The sequence below is a fragment of the Leptinotarsa decemlineata genome, unplaced genomic scaffold (genome assembly GCF_025532065.1).
Source record: "Leptinotarsa decemlineata unplaced genomic scaffold, Ldec_3_MD MMD2_tig00026299_RagTag_RagTag, whole genome shotgun sequence".
In the NCBI taxonomy this organism is placed as follows: Eukaryota; Metazoa; Arthropoda; class Insecta; order Coleoptera; family Chrysomelidae; genus Leptinotarsa; species Leptinotarsa decemlineata.
This window is the reverse complement of record NW_027412676.1, coordinates 4,519,237-4,540,058: the sequence shown is the minus strand read 5'-3', so window position 1 is coordinate 4,540,058 and position 20,822 is coordinate 4,519,237. Positions and strand designations below refer to the sequence as shown.

Genomic DNA, 20,822 nt, shown 5'->3' with positions numbered 1-20,822 from the left:
ATATTAATTAGGTTAAAATTCAAATATAATTCCTATATTTTCATTACCAATTCTGCAATTACATGGGCAGGTAAGTGTTGTTAAATAAATTAATACTGAATAAAAAGTGGATAAGTTAGGAAAAAAAAATGATAAAATATAATATAATAGTTATTAAAAATTGACAAATATTCATAATCATTGATTTATCGATAGTTCATCAACTATATATGGCGCGTTTTCGACCGGAGGCACCGGTTGACCTGAAGTGATGCTGTGACCGCGTGCTATCTCGAAAACGGTTCACCGTATAAAAATTTTTTCAAACAAAATTTGTAGAGAATTTTGTATTCTACAATATTGATAATAAATACAAATAGCAAAAAACCCATAGGAAATGAGATATTTCCAAAAAAGCGCAAAAAATCGATTCTTGTGACCTTTGACCTTGAAATTTAATAGTTGCTTACACCCTACTATATGTAGGTTTTGAGACAACTTTTAGGGTGTCAATATCAAGTATTTACAGACTTACAGCTGGGTATCTCGAATTCCGAGGTGAACTTACTATAATGACTGGACTATAAGGTGTACTTCAGGGATTCATAATAGGACACACTTTATTCTTGATTTACATAAATTACCTGGTACAGAACTTTTCATCAATGTCATTCTTTCTATTTGAAGGTAATACAAGTATTCTTAATTTGAAAAGAAATATAGATGAATTGGTATCAGATTGACGAATTGCAATGAACGACATTCTAGATTGGTTCATAGCAATCAAGCTTTTGATCAATTTCAATAAAACAGTCAATATGATTATTCACCCAAATAAGTCCCGCGAACAACCTGAAATATTTACAAAAAATTGAGTATTGAAGCCAACTACAGAAACCAAATTCTTGCCATATATGCAATACAAATTATAAAAAATTAACTGAGTTTCAACATAGCAAAGACTGTATACTAACAGTTATTTCCAGAGTACAATTATGGTGTCAAATTCTGGAGAAATTCTTTCGACAACAACTCGACATTTATTTTACAAAAGTGAGGTATTCTTGCTCTTTTGGGACTCCAAGGATCAGATTAATGTAAAAAACATTTCCTTAAGTTGAAAATATTACTATGTACATATTCAAAGTAAGCATAGCTGCATTCAAAAGAAAACGAAATTTCAAAAAAATTTCTGACATACACAATCACAACACTCGTAACAAGGACACTTTCTTGATACCATAATTCAATTATGAAGTGAATGTAAAAAGACCATCGGACATGGGAGTCGAAATTCTTGATAAATCAGCTAATACGTTAAAAAATACAACTTCAGTTTACAAATTCAAAATAACGTTGCGATAACTTCTACAGACTAAAGTGTAATATTATCTCAATGAATTTTTTGATGATTCTACCATCAAGTACATAAATGGAAAAGAAAATTGATATTTTTTCAGAATATCACCCAGTTTCAATATGATTTTCTGGCAAACTTCCGTATGACAAAAAAATAATGAAACATTTTTTCTCATGCTTTTCAAGCGCAACTTGTCATTTTTTACCTAAATTATACATAGTCATGAATGTAGTTTCTTGGGAAATCAAACTTGTCTTGTCTTGTCATCTGAAAGGTATTTCGATACTGCATTTAGCGATGCTCATTAATTTGATAATTTTTTTACTGGGTGACCAAAAATCAATTTTCAAGTGGGAGAATAGCTTCATATGTAACAAAATTCAACAGATAAATAAGATGTTCAAAATGTCATCCACCAGTCTCTCGATACGGATACATTTCTCTTGCAAATTGTCAATAACTTCTGGGGTAATTCTGCACATTTAGGCTCTAATTCGATATTTCAACTCGTCTAAAACATACATAGACTTTCGATTTCAAATAACAACACAAAAAAATCTTGTGTCATAAGATCTAGAGATCTTGGGTTTCACTCTATTGTTCCGCGTCTACCAATACACCTCGCGAGAATCGCGCGAACATCACGTGCATATTGCGGGGATGCAGCGTCATATTGCAACCATATGCTTCCATTTGGTAAGTTAGAATTGTTGGCGTTTGGAAAAATATTGGCAATGGAAGATGTAAGGGCCAACATCCCTGTCTTTCATTATCCCTGCCCAAGCATTGACTTTCTGAGGGTGTTGAGTATGCCCCTCAATCATCCAATGAGGATCATCTCCGCTCCAATATCTGCAGTTTTGACGATTCACAATACGTTATACAGAACGTTGAGATATGCTATTGTCTGATGCAATTTGCCGTTAAGTACTGTGAGAATTATCCTTTACACTTGATAGAACCTCAAGTTCAACGGTATCTTATATTTTATATGTTTGGCAAGACCAGTTTCTCTAAACTTTTTCTCAAACTCATCAACTGTTGAAGAAGTGATGGATCTAATTTGGTACTTCGCATCAAACAAGTCGCATGCTACTTGCTGATTTCTGGTTTCATCTTCGTATAAAAAAATTAATATTTCTATATGTAGTGAATATTTTCCAAAACGTCTTAACTCTCAATTGACATTTACTTGACACTAACTTTCTTTTTATCACAGTATTTGCGCCTTTTTCATCCATTTTGAAAAAATATCTCAATAAAAATCAAGTATGAGTTGATATAAGAGCTATTCATTCAGAAGTGAAATTTTCCACATAGAAATTCTCCTTACTTATGATAAAACAATCACCAGCCCAGGCTACTAGGAGCAATATTCGTACAATATTACAAACATGCAATAAGCTTGCGAACGGCTCGCGTGTGGCTCGCAAGCCGCATTCCAATATTTTTTCTAACGCCAATAATCATAACCGAATTAAAACATATTATTATAGCATGAAAATGCATCACCACATTATGCCAAGTGATGTTTGCAAGTTTCTAAATAACTATTTTCCTAGGAGATGGATTAGTAGGCGCGGAAGGATAGATGAGTGGCCACAAGATCTCCAAATCTGAAGCAACTGGAATTTTTTGTACGGTTATTGAAAATCGAAACCCTATGTAGGTATACTGTGAAATTTAAATGAGGAATTACTCCAGAAGTTATTCACAATGTGCAAGAGGGATATTTCGTATGAAAGTTTAAGATATCAATGCAATGCAAATTTGGATTTGTCGAATGAAATGAGTTATATTGTTTTCCATATTCGGATTCCGCCAGGAAAGTACTTTTGAAAAATATAATACTGTTTGGGTTTATACCGAGTGATTCAAAAGTTGATTTATTCAACCGTTCCTATTCTCAAAATGGTTTAAAGAATCTGTTCCGTAATGGAGAGGTTTGAATATTTGAGTTTCTTCATTATTTAATTTCAATATGAATTTTCTCATGCTGTAATTATTCTAAAATAGAAAAACATGTTTTCTTGATTTTTTCATGAAACAGTAAATTTTCTATTTAGGATCTGAATTTTCTTCGAAAAGTCCCTTTTGAAAATATGGAGTTGTACAGGCAAATACCTAGCAGTTCGAAAGTTGCATTAAAACTAGTTTCAAAAATATATTTTTTTTGACATTGAACTTCTTCCGTAAAAACTTCGGAAACGAAATTTTTTTTGTGGAATAAATTCAGGACAAATCAATAAATCAACCCTTATAGGAATATTAAAAATATTTTTTTTATTTTTCTCAGGAGACTCAATCTTGATAAAGACCTATCGAACAAAAAAAACATAAAAATTATATATTGAAAATTCTCATAGATAAACGATCTACTGAAGAGTTTGTCAAATATGTTAGTTTGGAATTGATAGTACCAAACAAAATTTCTCTCCGGTTTTCTATGAATTCACAATGTGGAATCTACAAAATAACATGTTTTTTTTTTAATTTTTGCATACTGAATTTTCAGTTTCTCATTCAAACTACTTATCAACTATGGAACAATCATTCAACATCTCTTTGTGAGATATTAACTTCATCAATAAAATTGTGTTCGATTTTGTTTTTGTTTCTATAATATAACTCACTATAACTATAACTATAATAACTGCATATTCATGCAATTCCATTACTTTCAGAAGGCGCTTTTTACAGGAGAATTATTTACTGAAAGTTACTTCTTTGCATGATCTACACATCCATGTATAGCGTTACTTATTTTCAAATTGATTACTTCCTTTTTTTCTTTGAAAGATTCTCTCATCCATTTTTTTTTGTATCAGATGGAGTAGTAGAAAGCCAAAAACTTTCTTTCCCAAAAATTAATCACTCCTAAAAATATAACCCTTTCAATTCAATTATTTACAATAATTTACAATCTTTCATTATTTGATATTGGAAGAAATACATTTCTGAGACATACCTATCCATGAATAAACTCATTTCTTGGCTTCTGGATCGCTCTGTATATATCTATACAGATTTTTGTTTTTCGAAAGTACTTCTCAGGAAGAATTTAAATATCGAAAGTAGTAGACGCGGAATGTTAGAGAGGAACCCAAGATCTCCAGATCTTACGCCACTAGATTATTTTTTCTGTAATTTCATTAAAATACTTACTTACTTACTTTGATATGCCACGCTTCTACTGATAGCCCTGAGTAATGGATTATATATTGATGTCTGTAACTTTTATATAAAAATATTCTGAAAACTTCACACTTTCATCTTTTACCTATAATGAAAGTTCAGTGTGATACATACACACTATATTAATTTTCCTCACTATTTTGTGAACTGAGAGACGAATAGCGTCAGACCGGATTATGTGTTGAAATTATTTAAAATCAGTTATATTATATCCATTGCTACCGAAATATTTTATATGCAAACAAAAATGTTAATATATTTTCATTCATATATCTACTAATTTTCTAGATACACTGCACTATTTTCGGATAAGGTTGACACCACAATTATAATGGAAGAGATACTGAATTCAAATCAATTAATAGAAATACTTCTAGAGAAAACAGTACTGGTCCTGCAGACTTATTACCGTGAATTTGAAGCCGAAGGAATACATGTCATAACTAAGATTTTAAGAAAAGTGACGAAAGTGAATAAGAATATAATTCAACTTTGTGTGAATATTATCAATTCCGTCATGAACATACAAAAAAAAGTATTGAAAGAGTCACAAGTGAAATTCCGAGCTACAGATCAGATCTTGGGTTATTTCTGGAAAATAGTAAAACTCATGGATTACGATGAGGAAAATTATACTCTCGTCTATCCTAACATCGGACTAACGGTATTTTCTTTGGAAAGAAATGGACCAATTGGAGTAGAAATAACAAAATTCGAAACCACATATACTTTCGATTTGTTATGGGAGAAACCCATGGAGAAAAGAAACATAACTTCCAAATCAACAACGATAGCTTTGAGTCAAGCACTGAAAGATGAGATTTTAAACAATCCATCTTCTGTTTCCTACAAAATAATAGTTGCAATGTTATTGAATGATGCTCTTTTCAACGAACCAAATGATAATAGAGAAGTTGGACCGATTTTTGAACTGGCAATTCCAAAATATAACACCTCTCTGAAACACGGGATTTTTTACCATCGGCAAGATCATGATTACGGTAAAAAAGGAAAATGTGCTTATTGGAATGATTCAGAAAATACCAATGGGTCATGGGAAATATGGGGACCGTTTGTTAAAAACTCGACATGTAGGTTTTTTCGACAAGGATACTTTTCCGTAATTTCAGAAGACTACTTCAATGTTACAGAAGCTTTGAAACTAATACGCGCCTCAGTTGTTCCAGATTTGAAAAAGCTTGAGGAAACGGAAAACATTTCGTATCTTTATGATCAGTTCAAACCTATAGATTTGAAGTTATTATTCGAAATTTTGGGAGAGGTAGTCGATTTAGATAAAAGAAGTCTTGATGTGATCAAAAGAGTAGCTGATAACATTTTTGCAATATCTAGTTCCATTTTAAACCAATCTCAGATTGACTATGGTGTATTGAACATTATTTTGGATATTATAAATAGAATTGGAAAATATTTAGACACTAATGTCTTCTACAATGTCAGTAAAAAGTTTTCTGTTTTGGTTTGCTCGGTAAACGAAACTGTAGGTATTGCGTTCAATGGAAGTTTGAGCTGTCTAAGACCTGAACATATGGAAGAATATTATACAGCTAAGCTTGTTTTGAGCAAAACACTAATCAACCACATTATTGTTGATGCGTCTGGAACAGACGACCTCAAAATTATATTTTCTGTGTTTTATGATAATGTTCTCTTCGTTGATGAAGAAAACTTACCTACCACATATATATTTGGACTTGCGATTTCCTATCCTGAAAAAAAATTGAATGGTGATATTTCATTCTTCTACACTGAGAATGAATTTTATAATTTGCCACTTACCTGTTCTTACTGGAAGTATCAAAAAAATAATCTTGGACGCTGGTAGAAGTTAGAACTTCTGAAATATCTTCATATAAATCTTGCCTGTACAGAAGTGCTGGATATTTTGCCTTGGTGAAAAAATCACCCAAAAATCTAACAGAACTGCTTCAAAACATTCAGCAGGATACTGAATCTTATACAGAAAAACTGAATGAATTGTGGAATATCCTATTTGGAAATAAAGACACTATCGAGCCGTCACATGTTTTTATTATGTCAACAATTTTAAATAGCCATGAAGTTGGAAGTGATGAAGTTTTGATGCTAATTGGTGATATTATTAGTTTGATGATGGATTTCAACAGGACAGTTCTTATAAAATCTCAACAACAGTATAGTTCCACTGACTGGATACTTCACAGTGTTGACACGCTAATAGCAAATTACCAAGGTAATATATGATAATTATCACAATTATTTGTGTACAGTACAGGGACTCATTTTGTATTTTTTTGTTATTGAGATACATATTTCTGAACGCTGATTACGAATCTGAAGTAAACACAAAACTTTAATTTATCCAAAATAAATTTTCTTTGAGAGTGATATTCTAAAAAAACGCCACCATTTCATGTTAAAGTGAGAAAAAGAAAGATTGCTTGGCCCTATTTCAGAAATTCTGACGAGCTTTGCTTCAAATAATGAAACTGAGCTTCACATCAATATTTGCAAATATATGTTTGACATTTAACTACCCCTAAAATAACATGATAATACGATACATCATGATTTATTTGATTACAATATATAAACAAGAATCGTTTTAAGGAAACTTTTTTGCACAATTCAGAGCCTTACACCAGTTGTATTTTGATATGACCGTGTTGTATATCGATGACTTGTTGCACAATAACAGAGAGTTTCAGTTTGAGAATTCAAAAAGTTGTACCGCGAAAAGAAAAACTTTTTCAACATTCACGGCCGAGAATAACTATGTGAAAGCTATTTTCCAATTTTTTTGGCCGTGGTCGGCAGGTTTTTTACCTTACGTTTCGTCCACTACTGCGGAATATATTATCAAAAACAACGTAGTAAAGGTCGCAGTGCCCGTGTTGGTGCTCCTGTTGTTCAGTGGGCGTGGCTTGCTTTATCTCAATTTGATCACCTGACCTTGTTTGTGTACCTCTAAGAACAGGTAGCCAGACTTGATTGATGTTCATTCTCTTGTTTTCTATTGAAATTATTTTTAGAAAAATGAGAAATGTCACTGCAGTTTCGTCCAATGAGGACATTTTCGAACTAATACAATAAACTTTTCATTGTATTGGTTTGAAAATGTCCTTATAAGACGAAACTGCAGTGAAGTTAGTTACAAATAAAAGTGGTAAAAAACATAGAAAGTTTTATTTCTCATTTTTCATTATGATCTCCTACCACGTAGTAACGGCTACATCCATCGATTTATTGAAATTATTTCTGTGTTTTTGAATTTCTATTGCCTTTCTATATACTCTTGGATAGTAATTTTGAGTTTCATCGAGTATTACTGAATCTTCCTATTACACTCTCGGAAAAAAATATTGCATATTCTATTTCAAGATTTTTTTCATATTAATTCCTTTTTCCTTAACCCGTTATTCATTTCCATTGATAAATATTCAAAGGCCGAATTATTTTACGTAAATTTTCTTTCAGAATAAATAAAAGAATGCTTGAACATAGTCGCTATTGGTGAATAAGAAAAACAATGGTACAAATCACAAACTTTGAATACTGTGCCTTTGACACTATTAATGTCTATTGTTTTCTTTATTGTTGTCAAAATTCGAGTACTTTATGTCTTGATTCTGTAGTTTTCTCAGTGAGATGCCGCATTTGAGCAAATTAGTTTGTGTTAAAATTGTTACTTCAGTCAATGCGGAATGCAAACAAGAAGATATTGGGCGGAGATTGCATATCCATCAATTGGCTGTTTCTCGTATTTTGAAGCTATACAATGAAACTGGGGAGTACAAAAGGCGGCTTAGTCAAGGATGTAAGAGATGTACAACTCCAAGAGTTGACCAATATTTGATATTGAGTATATTGTATCTTGTATATTGTATATTTTATTATATTATTATTTCTGAGGTGCTCCGCATCTCAGAAATAATATACTGAGCGCAAAGTAAGTTAACATAAGTGTCAAAACAGTGATGAGAAGACTCAAAGAGTTTATTGTTTAAGTTTGAAAATGTCCATATAGGACGAAACTGCAGTAACTTTGGTTACAAATAAAAGTGGTAAAAACTTAGAAATTTTCATTTTTCTTTTCATCGTGATCTCCTACCACATAGTAACGACTACATCTATCAACTTATAGACTCAAAGAAGTTGGTTTAAATCCAAAACGCCCTGCCAGAGTTCCTAGGCTTCTCCCAAGTCACAAATCTAGACGGTTAGAAGTTACCATGAGTTAGGGAAAATTCTTTTCACGGATGAACAAGAATACAGTTATGGAAATCAAATGGACGTGTTCAAATATATAGAACATTGGACTTAAGGCAGTGGAGTGGCCACCAAACAGTCCCGACGCAAATTCTATTGAACATTTTTGGGACATCCTGAAAAGACATATACGAGCACGAAATCTAGCTCCTAACTTAATTGCAGATTTAGGAATTGCTACACAGGAAGATTTGAATCGAATTCCACAAGAAACCATCAAAGACCTTTTGCGGAGTTTGTCCAGGGGGATGCAGGCTATCGTTAGAGCTAGGGGATGAAGCACTAAGTATTGAACTCTCATTATGTTGCCTCAAAGAACTTTAATTTTGTCGTCATTGTTGCTTGTTCTGATTAAATATCAATACCAAAACTAGTCTTTGGCGATCAATATACTTTAAATACTTCAGCATTTACCACTTAGTGATGAAAACTGCATAGAGATTCGGACAAAAAAAAACAAACATGAAAACAAGGCTTTGAACAAAATATGAAATATTTTTGTCTGTGAGTGTATACTAGTCATTATAATGCTCCCATCATTTTTAAATCAAAATAACGTACGTTTCTTCCACAAGAAAGAAAATTGCAAGGAATTTTACTTCGCAAAATTCGATTCATGTTGATGTTGAACAAAAATAAATTCCTCACAAACGGTATTACATTTGTTAACAAAGATGGCTTTGACTGCCTAATTTTTTGTGAAACGTGGAATAATCCATCGTTTTATTCATTGAAATATGATATATATGATTTTCTACAAAACAGTAACTTTTTTATTTTAATAGGGACCACCAGCCTGCTCTTCACAAATCTTGCTATTGTCATTTCAAGCAATATCGTTGGCATAGCTTTCAAAAGAAACTACGATAATTCTTGGATGATGGAAGTGATCAGTACGGAATTTTCATATGAGAAGTTGGCAGACGTAGATGCCTTGCTGGTTGTAGATCGTGAATTGCAAAATCAAATCCAGCAGACCTCCTCAAGTATAAAAATTATTGTTTTCTTCAATGACGCATTATTCCAAGGAAAGTACAATTACACCCGAAAGAACGTAGGCATCATAGTTGGTGCAACATTATCTGACATAAGTGAAGTGAAATTGACAGGACATATCCAGTAAGTAATAAATATTCAGGTGAGGAAATTGAATGGAAACATAGTTTCAACAGAAAATAAAATATCATTTACCATCTGCCATTCATTAAACAAGAAAGAAGGTACATAGATATTGAAAAATTTGAATTTATAAATTTCCATATTTTCCAAAAGGTTAACTTTGAAACCGTTTTTCTGAAAATCAAGGGTCATGAATTTAAGATGACAATCGTATCCCTCTATACGGAGTAGAATACGTTGAGTTCATTTTTTCATTCTGGAAATTGTTCTTTTACGCGTGCTTCAAATTTTTTACAATTTGGCCTGCATGAAATATCAAACCTAATCCATACGACAATTTATGAACATTCGATAACAAACTGTTTATTATTTTCAATATGCATGCTCAAACTCTCATCACCTGAAAATAATTAAAAAATTGTACTTCACTACTTTTTGGCTTCATGAAGTAGAACTGTTTACATCTTCTAGAAAATATAAAAATAAAAAATTAATTGAATTGTTCTCCTGTAGCGCATCAATCCCATTTTTACATTAATGGGCGTTAGCAAAGAAGTATTGACAAGAGATTTACGAACCTTTGAAAACCAGGTGTCCATTTCAATTATGAATTTATTTTCAATACTCTTAGTTGTCTGGCTTATTATTACAGAATTGAAAGCAATATATTTGAAGAAAAAAATACCTGAAATGAAGAGGAGCGAATGAAAATATACAATATAATGTAATACAGTTTGATATTTCATTAGTCACAATATTGTTTCTAAACTTACTCGAAATAGTCTCAGCGAGTCAAAACTCCCAACGTACAGACAAGAAAGAAAAAGCAATCATGTAGCATTACTGTCATGTCATCATAGCAGTCATATGACATGACGGTATGTTCCATTTTGGAAAAAGGAATTTTTAAATTATGGGTTTGATAGTAACTAAAGTATATACACGTATTTATCGTTAGAGTTAAGTATTACACGCAAATTACACACAATTTGGAAGTGTCCTGAATTACACACAACACTTAGAAATCACACACAAACCATATGCTTTCACACACCTCTACCAACCCCACGAGGGTGGGGTTGGTAGAGGACACGGTGTTGAGACTTGCAGAAGCAAGGTGTGTAATGATTTCAATGCAGGAGGTAATTTTTGCGAATAATCCAGTTTGTTGATACAGTTGTAACGTTTTTCAATTTCGATAGCTTCGTGCATTATTCTGGCTGAAAAGTATTTTCGGTTGTAAGGAATTTTTTTCGAAGCTCATTATGTGGCTTGTTTTAAATTGTTGTTTAAAGATCTGGATTTGATTTACGGAAAACAAGGTCATTCCCATAGGTTCTGTTGGCGACTCTTCTGTTGGCTGTAAATAATGTTCTTATGTCGTGTTGTCGTATTGAAGTTCGATTTCACATCTATCCACTGGAAAGGTTATATCATTGATGAGAATAAGAAACTCAGGTCCAAAGACCGGTCCGTGAGGAACTCCGTAGTCATGTTCAAGGGTACTGGACTGACATGGTATAACATAAATTTTCAAAACAATCAACAAAGATCACAATTTCAAAATAATTAACAAAGGCCGCAATTGCAAAACACTCGATCTAGGCTGAATTTTTAAATTCAAAACCAAATTTTTCCCTTTATGACTAAACGCAATCCTAATTCGAATCAACAAAGAACACATTGCGGTAAATATCAAGACGCACGGCCCTTTCAAAATTACAATTCAGAATACGAAAACTGCTATACAGCTAGTAGCCCAGAACATGACTATTATACCGATAAATGGTCAATACCCACAGGACCAGTTTGATTTATACTTTCAATATAATTAATATAACCATTACGATCAATATGATAATAGCCAAAATACTTCAGAGTATCAGGATTTTCTTTCACTCCCTAGACAATATCAACCTGCGGATTTCCATTCACCCCAAGACACAACGTCAGATATCCAAATCCAATCAAAGAACCTGAATAATTATCACCCCGATTCCGGAACACCTCACTTCATGCAATCGAAAAATGTATACTACATAAAAGACATTCAGAACACCTTTGAAATATCAATAGACACTGGCGCACGTACTTCAATATCTAAACGTGGGAAGGAAAAGTATATTCACCAATTCACAGAAAATAATCCAGCAAATCATAGACCAAAAAATTCTAATCACTAAGTCGACCCTAATAGATTTTCTTGAACACCACAACTGCATTATTAATTAGAAAAATACACAATCGATCACAAATTTCAAAACTGTTCCGTCATTCAAAGTTGCAGGTAGCGAAGTACCAGAAAATTTAAAAACCTAACCGAACACTACAAAAAGGATCTTCAAAATTAAAGGCAACCTTATAATACCGACGATATACTGCTATCTATCGTAAAACACAATTGCAATTCCCAAAACACTATCGACTTCATATACATAATTCTCGAACCATTTACGGACTCTGAAACAGTTTTACGATAACTTAAAATGAATCGATAGGATCCAAGAGATGAGGAAATCAATTGAAACTTGACTACTTAAACCTAGAAAAAAACCAATGAACAACCGAATTATGTCTGGAAATTTCTGACATATTCTATCTTGAACGTGACAACATACATTTGAAACTAATGATGCAAGACCCGTGCACACGAAATATTACTGATACCCCCAAATTCATAAAGAGGAATTCAAAACTCGAAAGTTCCAAAATGCTCGATCAAAGTATCATTCAACATTCAGCATGCTCATGGTCATCCTTCGTTTGTGTAGTTCCAAAAAATCTAGGCGCTTCAAGAAAACCCAAATGCCAAGTTGTGATTGACTTTCGGAAACTGAACGGATTATCAGTTGACAAGTATCCGTTGCCTAACATTTCTGACCTGTAAGATCGGCTCGGAGAGTGTCAATATTTCACCACCTTCGATCTTGCACCAGGATTTCATCAGATGTTCCGAAAACAGATTTCTCTGTCGAGAATGGGCACTACGAACTCATTCGCATGCATTTCGGTTTGAAAAACGCACCATCCACATTACTTCTTGGCATCTAACACAAGCGCTGCCTTGTGTACATGTGTGATATTATCATACGACTAAAGAAAGCAAATTTGTGAATTTTCAAGAAAGGGAAGTCACGTACCTTGGACATGTAATCACTAAAAATGGTGTTAAACCAAACCTGTCTACTTTGTAAAATTCAATGAGAATGAGAAAAGGGAATTTTTAATCAATGACAACAGAAATGATAATTCTCATTTTTTCTATCATTGATAAAGACAGACACCAGCTTATCAGTATCATAGATAAATCCATTCGTTTGTTTTATGCGTTTGTGTAGTGTTGTGTTGTCTCGAAAATTTTATGATTTCAGTATTTATTATTTGTATTATGTGTACAATGTGTCTGAATATTTTGAAATAGATATATTTTCAACACGAAGAAACTCTTTTTCGGTGAGTAATTCATTAAAGAATTCATGATCCCTGGTAACATTGAAATGATAACAGTTGAACGTTTTGTGAGAGGTATGTTTATGAAAATTCATTGTTACAGATCCCTGAAACAGAATTCAATTAAATTCGAAAGTTTGGCGAAAAACAAATGTTTTTTAAGAAAAAATGGATCCTGTTGCCAACCAACCCTTCTTTAAAATTCATTATTGTTTTCACAAATGTTTTCAAAGACGTAATTCAACCGAGAAAGCTACGGTGCTGGCGAAACGCGTCTAGAAATAAAAATGTTTGTGAAAATTGTTCACTTATTATAATGGAAAATGAAAAAAGACTAACCAAATATTATTAGAATGTCAATCATTATTATCATTCTTTTAGAAGGTAGTTTATGACATATAAAAAAGAGAAAAAACAATAATAGAAATGTCGGCAGAAAAGTTTTCAAAAAACGCAATAATATACCCAAACACGATGATCGTTAGATCTTCAGTTTCATTATTATTATTCAGACAAAGTACATGACTCACGAAGTATGGGTAATGATTATTCTTCACATTCTTTAGATATTTTTCTATAAACGCGATAATAGTACCAGAAACACAAAAATAATAATCGTTAGATTATTAGTCTTTCTCGTTATTTTGGCAAACAATTCACTCCAACAAAATATGGCACAACCTGTAATCAAAAATGAGGATCAATATACACTATTTCCAGTTCGTTTCATAAAGAAGTAATGAAAATGATATAGTTTTTATGTAATTTTGGCATAATTTGAAATATTTGCCAGTTCAAAGATGGGGGACTATTTAAGTCCGCATTATGAAACGTATAATGGAACCTTTTTTTAGAATTTTGTACAAGAGCGAAGATATCAGAACCGATACTTGTGCCTACTGGAGATACACAACGAACGAAAAACGTATCGAAAGCACATCTACCTATTCGAAACCCACCTGTTCAAACTTGATGTCAGTTTGTGAGAGTGAACTCGATGGATCGTATTTTGCCTTATTGAAAATGGAAAGAAATATCACAAACCAGTTGGAGGATATTTTGAATTCGTCCAGACCAGTTGCAAATCAGCTCGGAGATGTTTCTTCTATCTTGGAAAACCATTTTCAATATATAAAATCATACGATGTTTTTCTCATTGGAGAAATTGTAGGTGAGTTTGCAATGAAAAAAACATGAAGAGATTGTGAGTGATGTTGCACAGAATGATAAATGGGGGGGGTCCCCTTTCAACGCCAAAGATCGTGAGTTCGAATCCTCCTTCAACTTTTCTCGCCAGAGTTTATCTGAAGGTGGGTTGATTCTGCTCCATTGCGAACACCCCTATTCCTGACCAAGTGGCTGGTGGAGTTAGTAGACATGGCCTACTCAGAATACGAACTTGATGACCATAGTAGGTAATCTAAAAAAAACTATCTATGCGCTCAATATATCGTTAATGCTAATATACAGGACTATTTAAGTTCAAGTCAAGGCAATGGAATCTCGTAAATGCAAAGAGATGAAAAGTTAGTTATATCGAGGAAAAGTTGCCTCTTCTGGAATACTATTCAATGATATCGCTGAATCCACTCTATCTTTTTTGGTTCCGAACATATACAGTCAAAACGAATATTTCGAGAAAAAAATTCTGTTGTATTTTTTTTTACAGAATTATTAAAAATATTTTTACATTCCAACATAGCAACTTTCATCAGAGTTTGGTCACAGAATTTTTATGAAGGATGTAGCCCGACTTGAGACACCCTCAACTTTGAAATTGCAATACGGGCCTGACAAATTCTATAATAACTATATTTTATATTTTCAAAAAATCAGTACGCTATGTGAAAGGTGAGATTGATATTCAGGCCAAAAAGTCAATGGCAATCCAAAAAATCAATTAAAATATTAAACTGCGAGAAAAAAAATAATTCCAATGCAGAAAAAATAAAAATGAATATTTCGATTTCACATACTTCAAAGACTTCTCGTCCTAAAATCAGCTTGTAATAATCGATTGTGTGAACCGAATTGAAAAATATTGAATAACTAGGAACCGTATTAGAAATCGCACGTTACAAAATGAGATCTTGTTAATGATTAATTCATACAAGTTTTTACTTTTAAGGGTTGTCGTTTGTTCGTAGCTGATGTTTGACAGCTGGTTCACAGATTTCAAATAGTTTTTTTTTTAATTCTACAGAAAAAATCATGAAAACTCTTTGTCTTCTTATACATATCATAAGGGTTGAAAATTAATCTCTGCGGCCAAGGAATAATTCCTTGTCGTCTGCATATGAGGAATTTTATCACGTAGAAAAAATGTTTTTGATAGATCAGAACGTCTGTAGATCATTCTTCTTCAATCGAAAATTGAGTATATCACAAGGTTGTCAGTCTATTTTCCAGCGTGAAATATTATTTCAATTATCATTGACACATTTGGAAAAACTGCTTATTCTGTTTCAGGTAAACTAGTTGATGAACCATCTATAACTCTGAATCAAACGACCGTTGTTTCCAAAATAGTGAGTCATCTATTTCATGTAAACAAATCGGTTCTGAGGAAATCCCAACAAAAACATCAAGCGACAGATAGGATTCTGTACTACATTGATAACATTTTAAAAAAGTTCTCGGATAATGTTGATTCCAGAGCCATAATTCAGGACCATTTCACTATCATCAGGTACGATTTAAAAAACACCAGTATTGTAGGTGTCATGTTGAGTAGCTGCAACGATAAATATTGCGCAATATCTGCTCTAACCGACAAAATGAACATGACTGAGATTTCCGAAAATGAAAATTTCAATATGGCACTGATATTGAGTGAAGATTTACGCCAACAAATAGACGAAAACAGTGAAAGTGTCCAGCTGGTAACGAGTATTTTTTTCAACGATGATTTTTTCAACGAAAACTCACAAGAGCAGTATACTACTAGCAAGATTTTTGGTGTACTTCTCACAGGTACGTTGAGAATGGATATTTGTCCAAACAATTTCAAATCTGAAATATTTTAGGTTTGAAAAATCATATGACTGCTAAATTATCTCTGATTTATAATTCTGAGAAACATCAAGTGTTCGATAGCAATAGCTGTGCATTCTGGAATTATTTGGTAAGTACTTCATATGTAACCAACGATTTCTCAGCATAGATAGAACTGAGCTTTATTTTCAATTATCAGTAAAGAACTTTTCGACTTTACCCACTGTATTTTTCACAAGAACTTTCATCAAGAAAAACAATCTCAGAAAGGTCCAATCTAATCTGAGTAGTGCGTTTTGTTATTCGTAATGAAATGTGCAAAGTCATTTTTTCAAATACTCATTAGAAATGCAATGGAATGAGTACAGTGCCACAGAATATTGGAACATAAAAGTCAGGTCAAGCTACTACCTACTTCCATTTGTAGTGGATGGTAGTAGACATTTCATTATTACTGGCGACCTGATCCGACTTCGCATGGATAGCAGAACATATATGTCTTCATTTTTTTCCTGTCATAGAGTGTTATCAGCTTGTCCATGAAGAAGGTTTCCGTTTTCACCTGAAGAGCATGCTTTTAAAGATATAAAGGCTGCCATTTTCGCCTTCCCGAGAGTTCTAGAACAGTTTACAACATTCGAAAGTGTTCAAAAGCATTCAAAAACATTTTGGAATATCTCATAATATTCTGGAATAATCTGGAGCGTTCGGTTACATGCCGGGAACAAGAAGTTATAAGTTGTGTTAGCTTTCTATCTCTCATCAATAGAAAATGTGTTATTTTGTCTGACAGGTGGACTATTGTAAATATTGGGGCTGGAAATGTCGTCTTCTAGAAAATCCGGGAACACTAGAGAGTTGGCACCATTGTCAACTCCGTTATTATTCATGTTACGAATTCGGTTAAATGTGGAAACTAGTAACATTTTTAATGGCCTTCTCGATGCCGAAGAAAAAATTGACAGTGACGTTTTCAAAATATTTCATAAAATGATATTTTTTGAAGGAATACTCTATATTTTATCATGCATTTTGATTCGTAAAAACATTCTCAACAACAAAGCTCATATCACCTTTCTTCCTAATGTTGAAAATGAGCGACTTATGTGGAAATATTTATTTATTTCACTATTACAAAAAAAAATCTGATTTGGCAAATAAAACCTCATGATTGTCCATAATTTTGGTACGTATACGAATGACAATATTTTGTTACTAACAGTAAAAAGAAAAATTTGCGCTGGGATTTGAACTCGTGAAACCCACCGAGCTTTCTGGTATTTATCTACAAAACGATAATTTCCATTTTTAAGCCATTCCACTAGCCGTATTAATTTTGTAAATCAAAATATGTCTGCTATAATAATTGCATTAAAGCCGTTTTTATACAGAACAAAAATTACTGGAGCATCATATTAATGCTGTTGGAAAAAAAATTGTTTGATTCAATAAAACAGAATTATTATGAGCAATCAAGTTGCCTTGAAACTTTGTTGAAATACTTTTTGTCAAAAATTTTCAAGTATACAACTATTAACTACTATTCGAATACTTTTCGAAATTCCTTTTTCCCATAAAGAAAAATGTGATATGTTAGAATCCTACTTGGTTTGCTAGAAAAATACCGTAAGACCATTCCAACACTCCAGCAGTTCGTTCCCCGAACGTGAATTACCTAATCGGCGTTTTTTTGCTGTGCTTCATCGTCGATTCAAGAAGTACGAAAACGTTTTTGAGAAGAGGAGAACTAAAAAACGTGTTGTTTTATCTGAAGTTACAGAAATTGACAATTCAGCCTACTTTAAGGTGAATCTAAATAATTCCATCAGAAATTTATCTAGAGAAATAGCTGTTACACCGTCTGTTATTCAACAAATTCTGAAGAAATATAAGATTTCTTCTTACAAGTTGAGACCACTGCAAATACTAGAATGGTGACCCTGAGAGACGATTAGGGTTTTGTCGGTGGTTTAAGAATAAATGCAGACAAGATCCAAACTTCCATATTATATGGAGTAATGCGGCTAATTTTTCAAATTGTGGGATGTATAATAGAAAGAGTTTTCATTATTGGAGTAGACATAATCCATTTCTAGTCCATCTCCACAATTCGCAAGGACGATTTAGTATTAATGTTTGGTGTGGTCCATTCAGAGGCAGAATTTTCGGTCCATTTTTCTACCATGGTTCTTTGAACGGATCCCGTTACATTAATTTATAACAAGAGTGTTGAAAGAGTTTTTCGATGATATTGACCTGGAGGCTCGTCAGAGATCTATTTTCAGCAGGATAGAGCACCAGCACATAATTTCAGTTGCGTAAAAAGAATATTGCGAGACTGTTTTGGAAACAAATGGGTTGCTACAAATGGTCTTGTATTAAGAGGCCTCCTCGTTCACCAGATATCACACCTCTAGATTTTTATTTTTGGTCATTTCTGAGAAATGAGGTGTACAAAATAGATAAATATAATAATGAATATGAACTGAAAAGTTATGTTTAAACTATAATTGATAGAATGTTTTGCCGAAAGCAGCACGTGTTGAAAGCAACGTAGTGTCAAGAAAATGTCACACTTATGTGTTCAACAAGAAGGCAGTATTTTTGCATTTTCACTTGATATTTCATAGCTTTCCATTGGCTAAAACAAAAAACTTTTGTACTAGTGGAAGAAATGAATATTTCTACATAAGTCGTTCATTTTCAACTTTAGGAAGAAAGGTGATGTGAGCTTTATTGTTGAGAATGTTCATTCAAAAAATATCATTTCAAGAAATATTTTGAAAACGTGACTGTCAATTTCTATTAAAAATGCCACTAGTGTTTTGTATACTACAGCGTTCATATAAAAGTATTTTTTTCGAAAGTATCTCTAATATCACGGTTTATCCCATGGTTTATTGACATTCAATTTTTTTTTATTTCAGACCGATGAAGAAAATTTCATTGGTGGTTCGTGGGAAAAGGAGGTAGGTCAAAAAGAAACTGGCAAGACGATCATTTGCGAATTCAAACACATAACCCACTTCGTCCTACTTCTAGCAGAGTCAGAAATTTTAGATAAAGCCACTGAACACATTCTAGATATAATAACAAACATCAACAGCGTGCTCTCTTTATTAGGACTGTTTGGAATTCTATTAACCACCGTTCTATTCGACAGGTGGCGTAATAATACCGGAAACCAGATCTTGATTAACTTCACCTTAGCTGTATCAATTAAAAACGTAATGCTCTATATAAGTGTTGGGGTGTTTACTGAAAATGGAACTGGAATTGGGTGTAGCATTACGGGGGCGATTCTTCATTACTCCATTTTGGCAGAGTTTTGTTGGATGCTGATCATAGCCATATTGCAGTTCAAGAGATTCGTTGAAGTGCTGGGGGGACCACTGAAATACGTTCTATTAAAAGCTTGCATTTGTGGTTGGGTTTTTCCAGCTTTGCCTGTTTTCCTCGTCATCATAATCGATGTTCACAATTACTCTCGAGGCCAACTACATCTCTGCTACCCCTCAGGACTATGGCTCTACGTTACAGTATGGCTCCCTCTCCTAATTATTGTAGTCATCAATTCAGTCATATTTTCTTTCATAATTTATAATGTTTTTCATAACAAGACAGTATCAAGGGATCAAACGAACCATGAGATTTTGTTCCAATGGCGCCTGGCTCTTTTATTATTTACCATGCTAGGGCTCACCTGGCTATTTGGATTTTTGGGGTTATTATCAGTTAGTAAAGTGTGTTTGGTTTTATTCTCTTTCTTAGCTTCTCTTCAAGGATTCTTGATGTTTTTGTTTTTCATTGTGTTCAATAAGAGTACTAGATTCTTATACACTCAAAGTTTTAGATGGTGGCTGTATTCCAAAGGTTACAGAAATCATTATAAGTAGATAGATTCGCGACTATTCACTTCATATATTTAAGGACCATTAATAAAAAAATCAATTGGTTGTAAGAATATAGACGAGCTCTTGAATTCAACAGAATATTTTCGATGCATTGCCAATAGAAACGCGCTTACGTTTTTGATGCACCAATAAATAAATCCATCGAATCAATCGGTGATTTCCCCAATGAATTCAAGAAATCGTCTTCCCATAAATAACTTGAATAATGTAATTTGGTACAATAAATGTCATATGCTATCATTTGGTTTGTATAACGTGTATATAGGTATATTTTAATACAAAAAAGTTATGAAATAATAATTTCTATGTAGCAATAATCAGAATTGGCTATGTAAAAGCTGCATATAGAAAAAATTAGATGGTTATATTTCATTGAGAGTGGAAGGAACAACATATAATATACAAGTTTTTGACACATGATTCATATTAAACCAAAAAATACGTATCGGTAGGTTTCCAACCAGCAAATTAGCAGATATTGGTGGTTTCTTCTACGGAGAAAATACAGAGAAGGGAAGTTACTTCTTCGAAAAAGTAGAACA

The 20,822-nt window shown here is 33.0% G+C and overlaps 1 protein-coding gene across 1 annotated transcript in view; it reads left to right on the top strand.

Annotated features, from left to right (window-relative positions):
* LOC111504690 (uncharacterized) overlaps positions 1 to 20,520 on the top strand; it is a 62,487-nt gene extending 41,967 nt beyond the window's left edge. Inside the window, 8 exon segments of the mRNA XM_074180616.1 lie at positions 3,855 to 3,906; positions 4,823 to 6,378; positions 6,381 to 6,767; positions 9,589 to 9,922; positions 14,227 to 14,543; positions 15,842 to 16,345; positions 16,399 to 16,496; positions 19,294 to 20,520. Coding sequence (XP_074036717.1) covers positions 3,855 to 3,906; positions 4,823 to 6,378; positions 6,381 to 6,767; positions 9,589 to 9,922; positions 14,227 to 14,543; positions 15,842 to 16,345; positions 16,399 to 16,496; positions 19,294 to 20,262 — 4,217 coding nt within the window. The 3' untranslated portion in view covers positions 20,263 to 20,520.
* Positions 20,521 to 20,822: the final 302 nt, after the last annotated feature.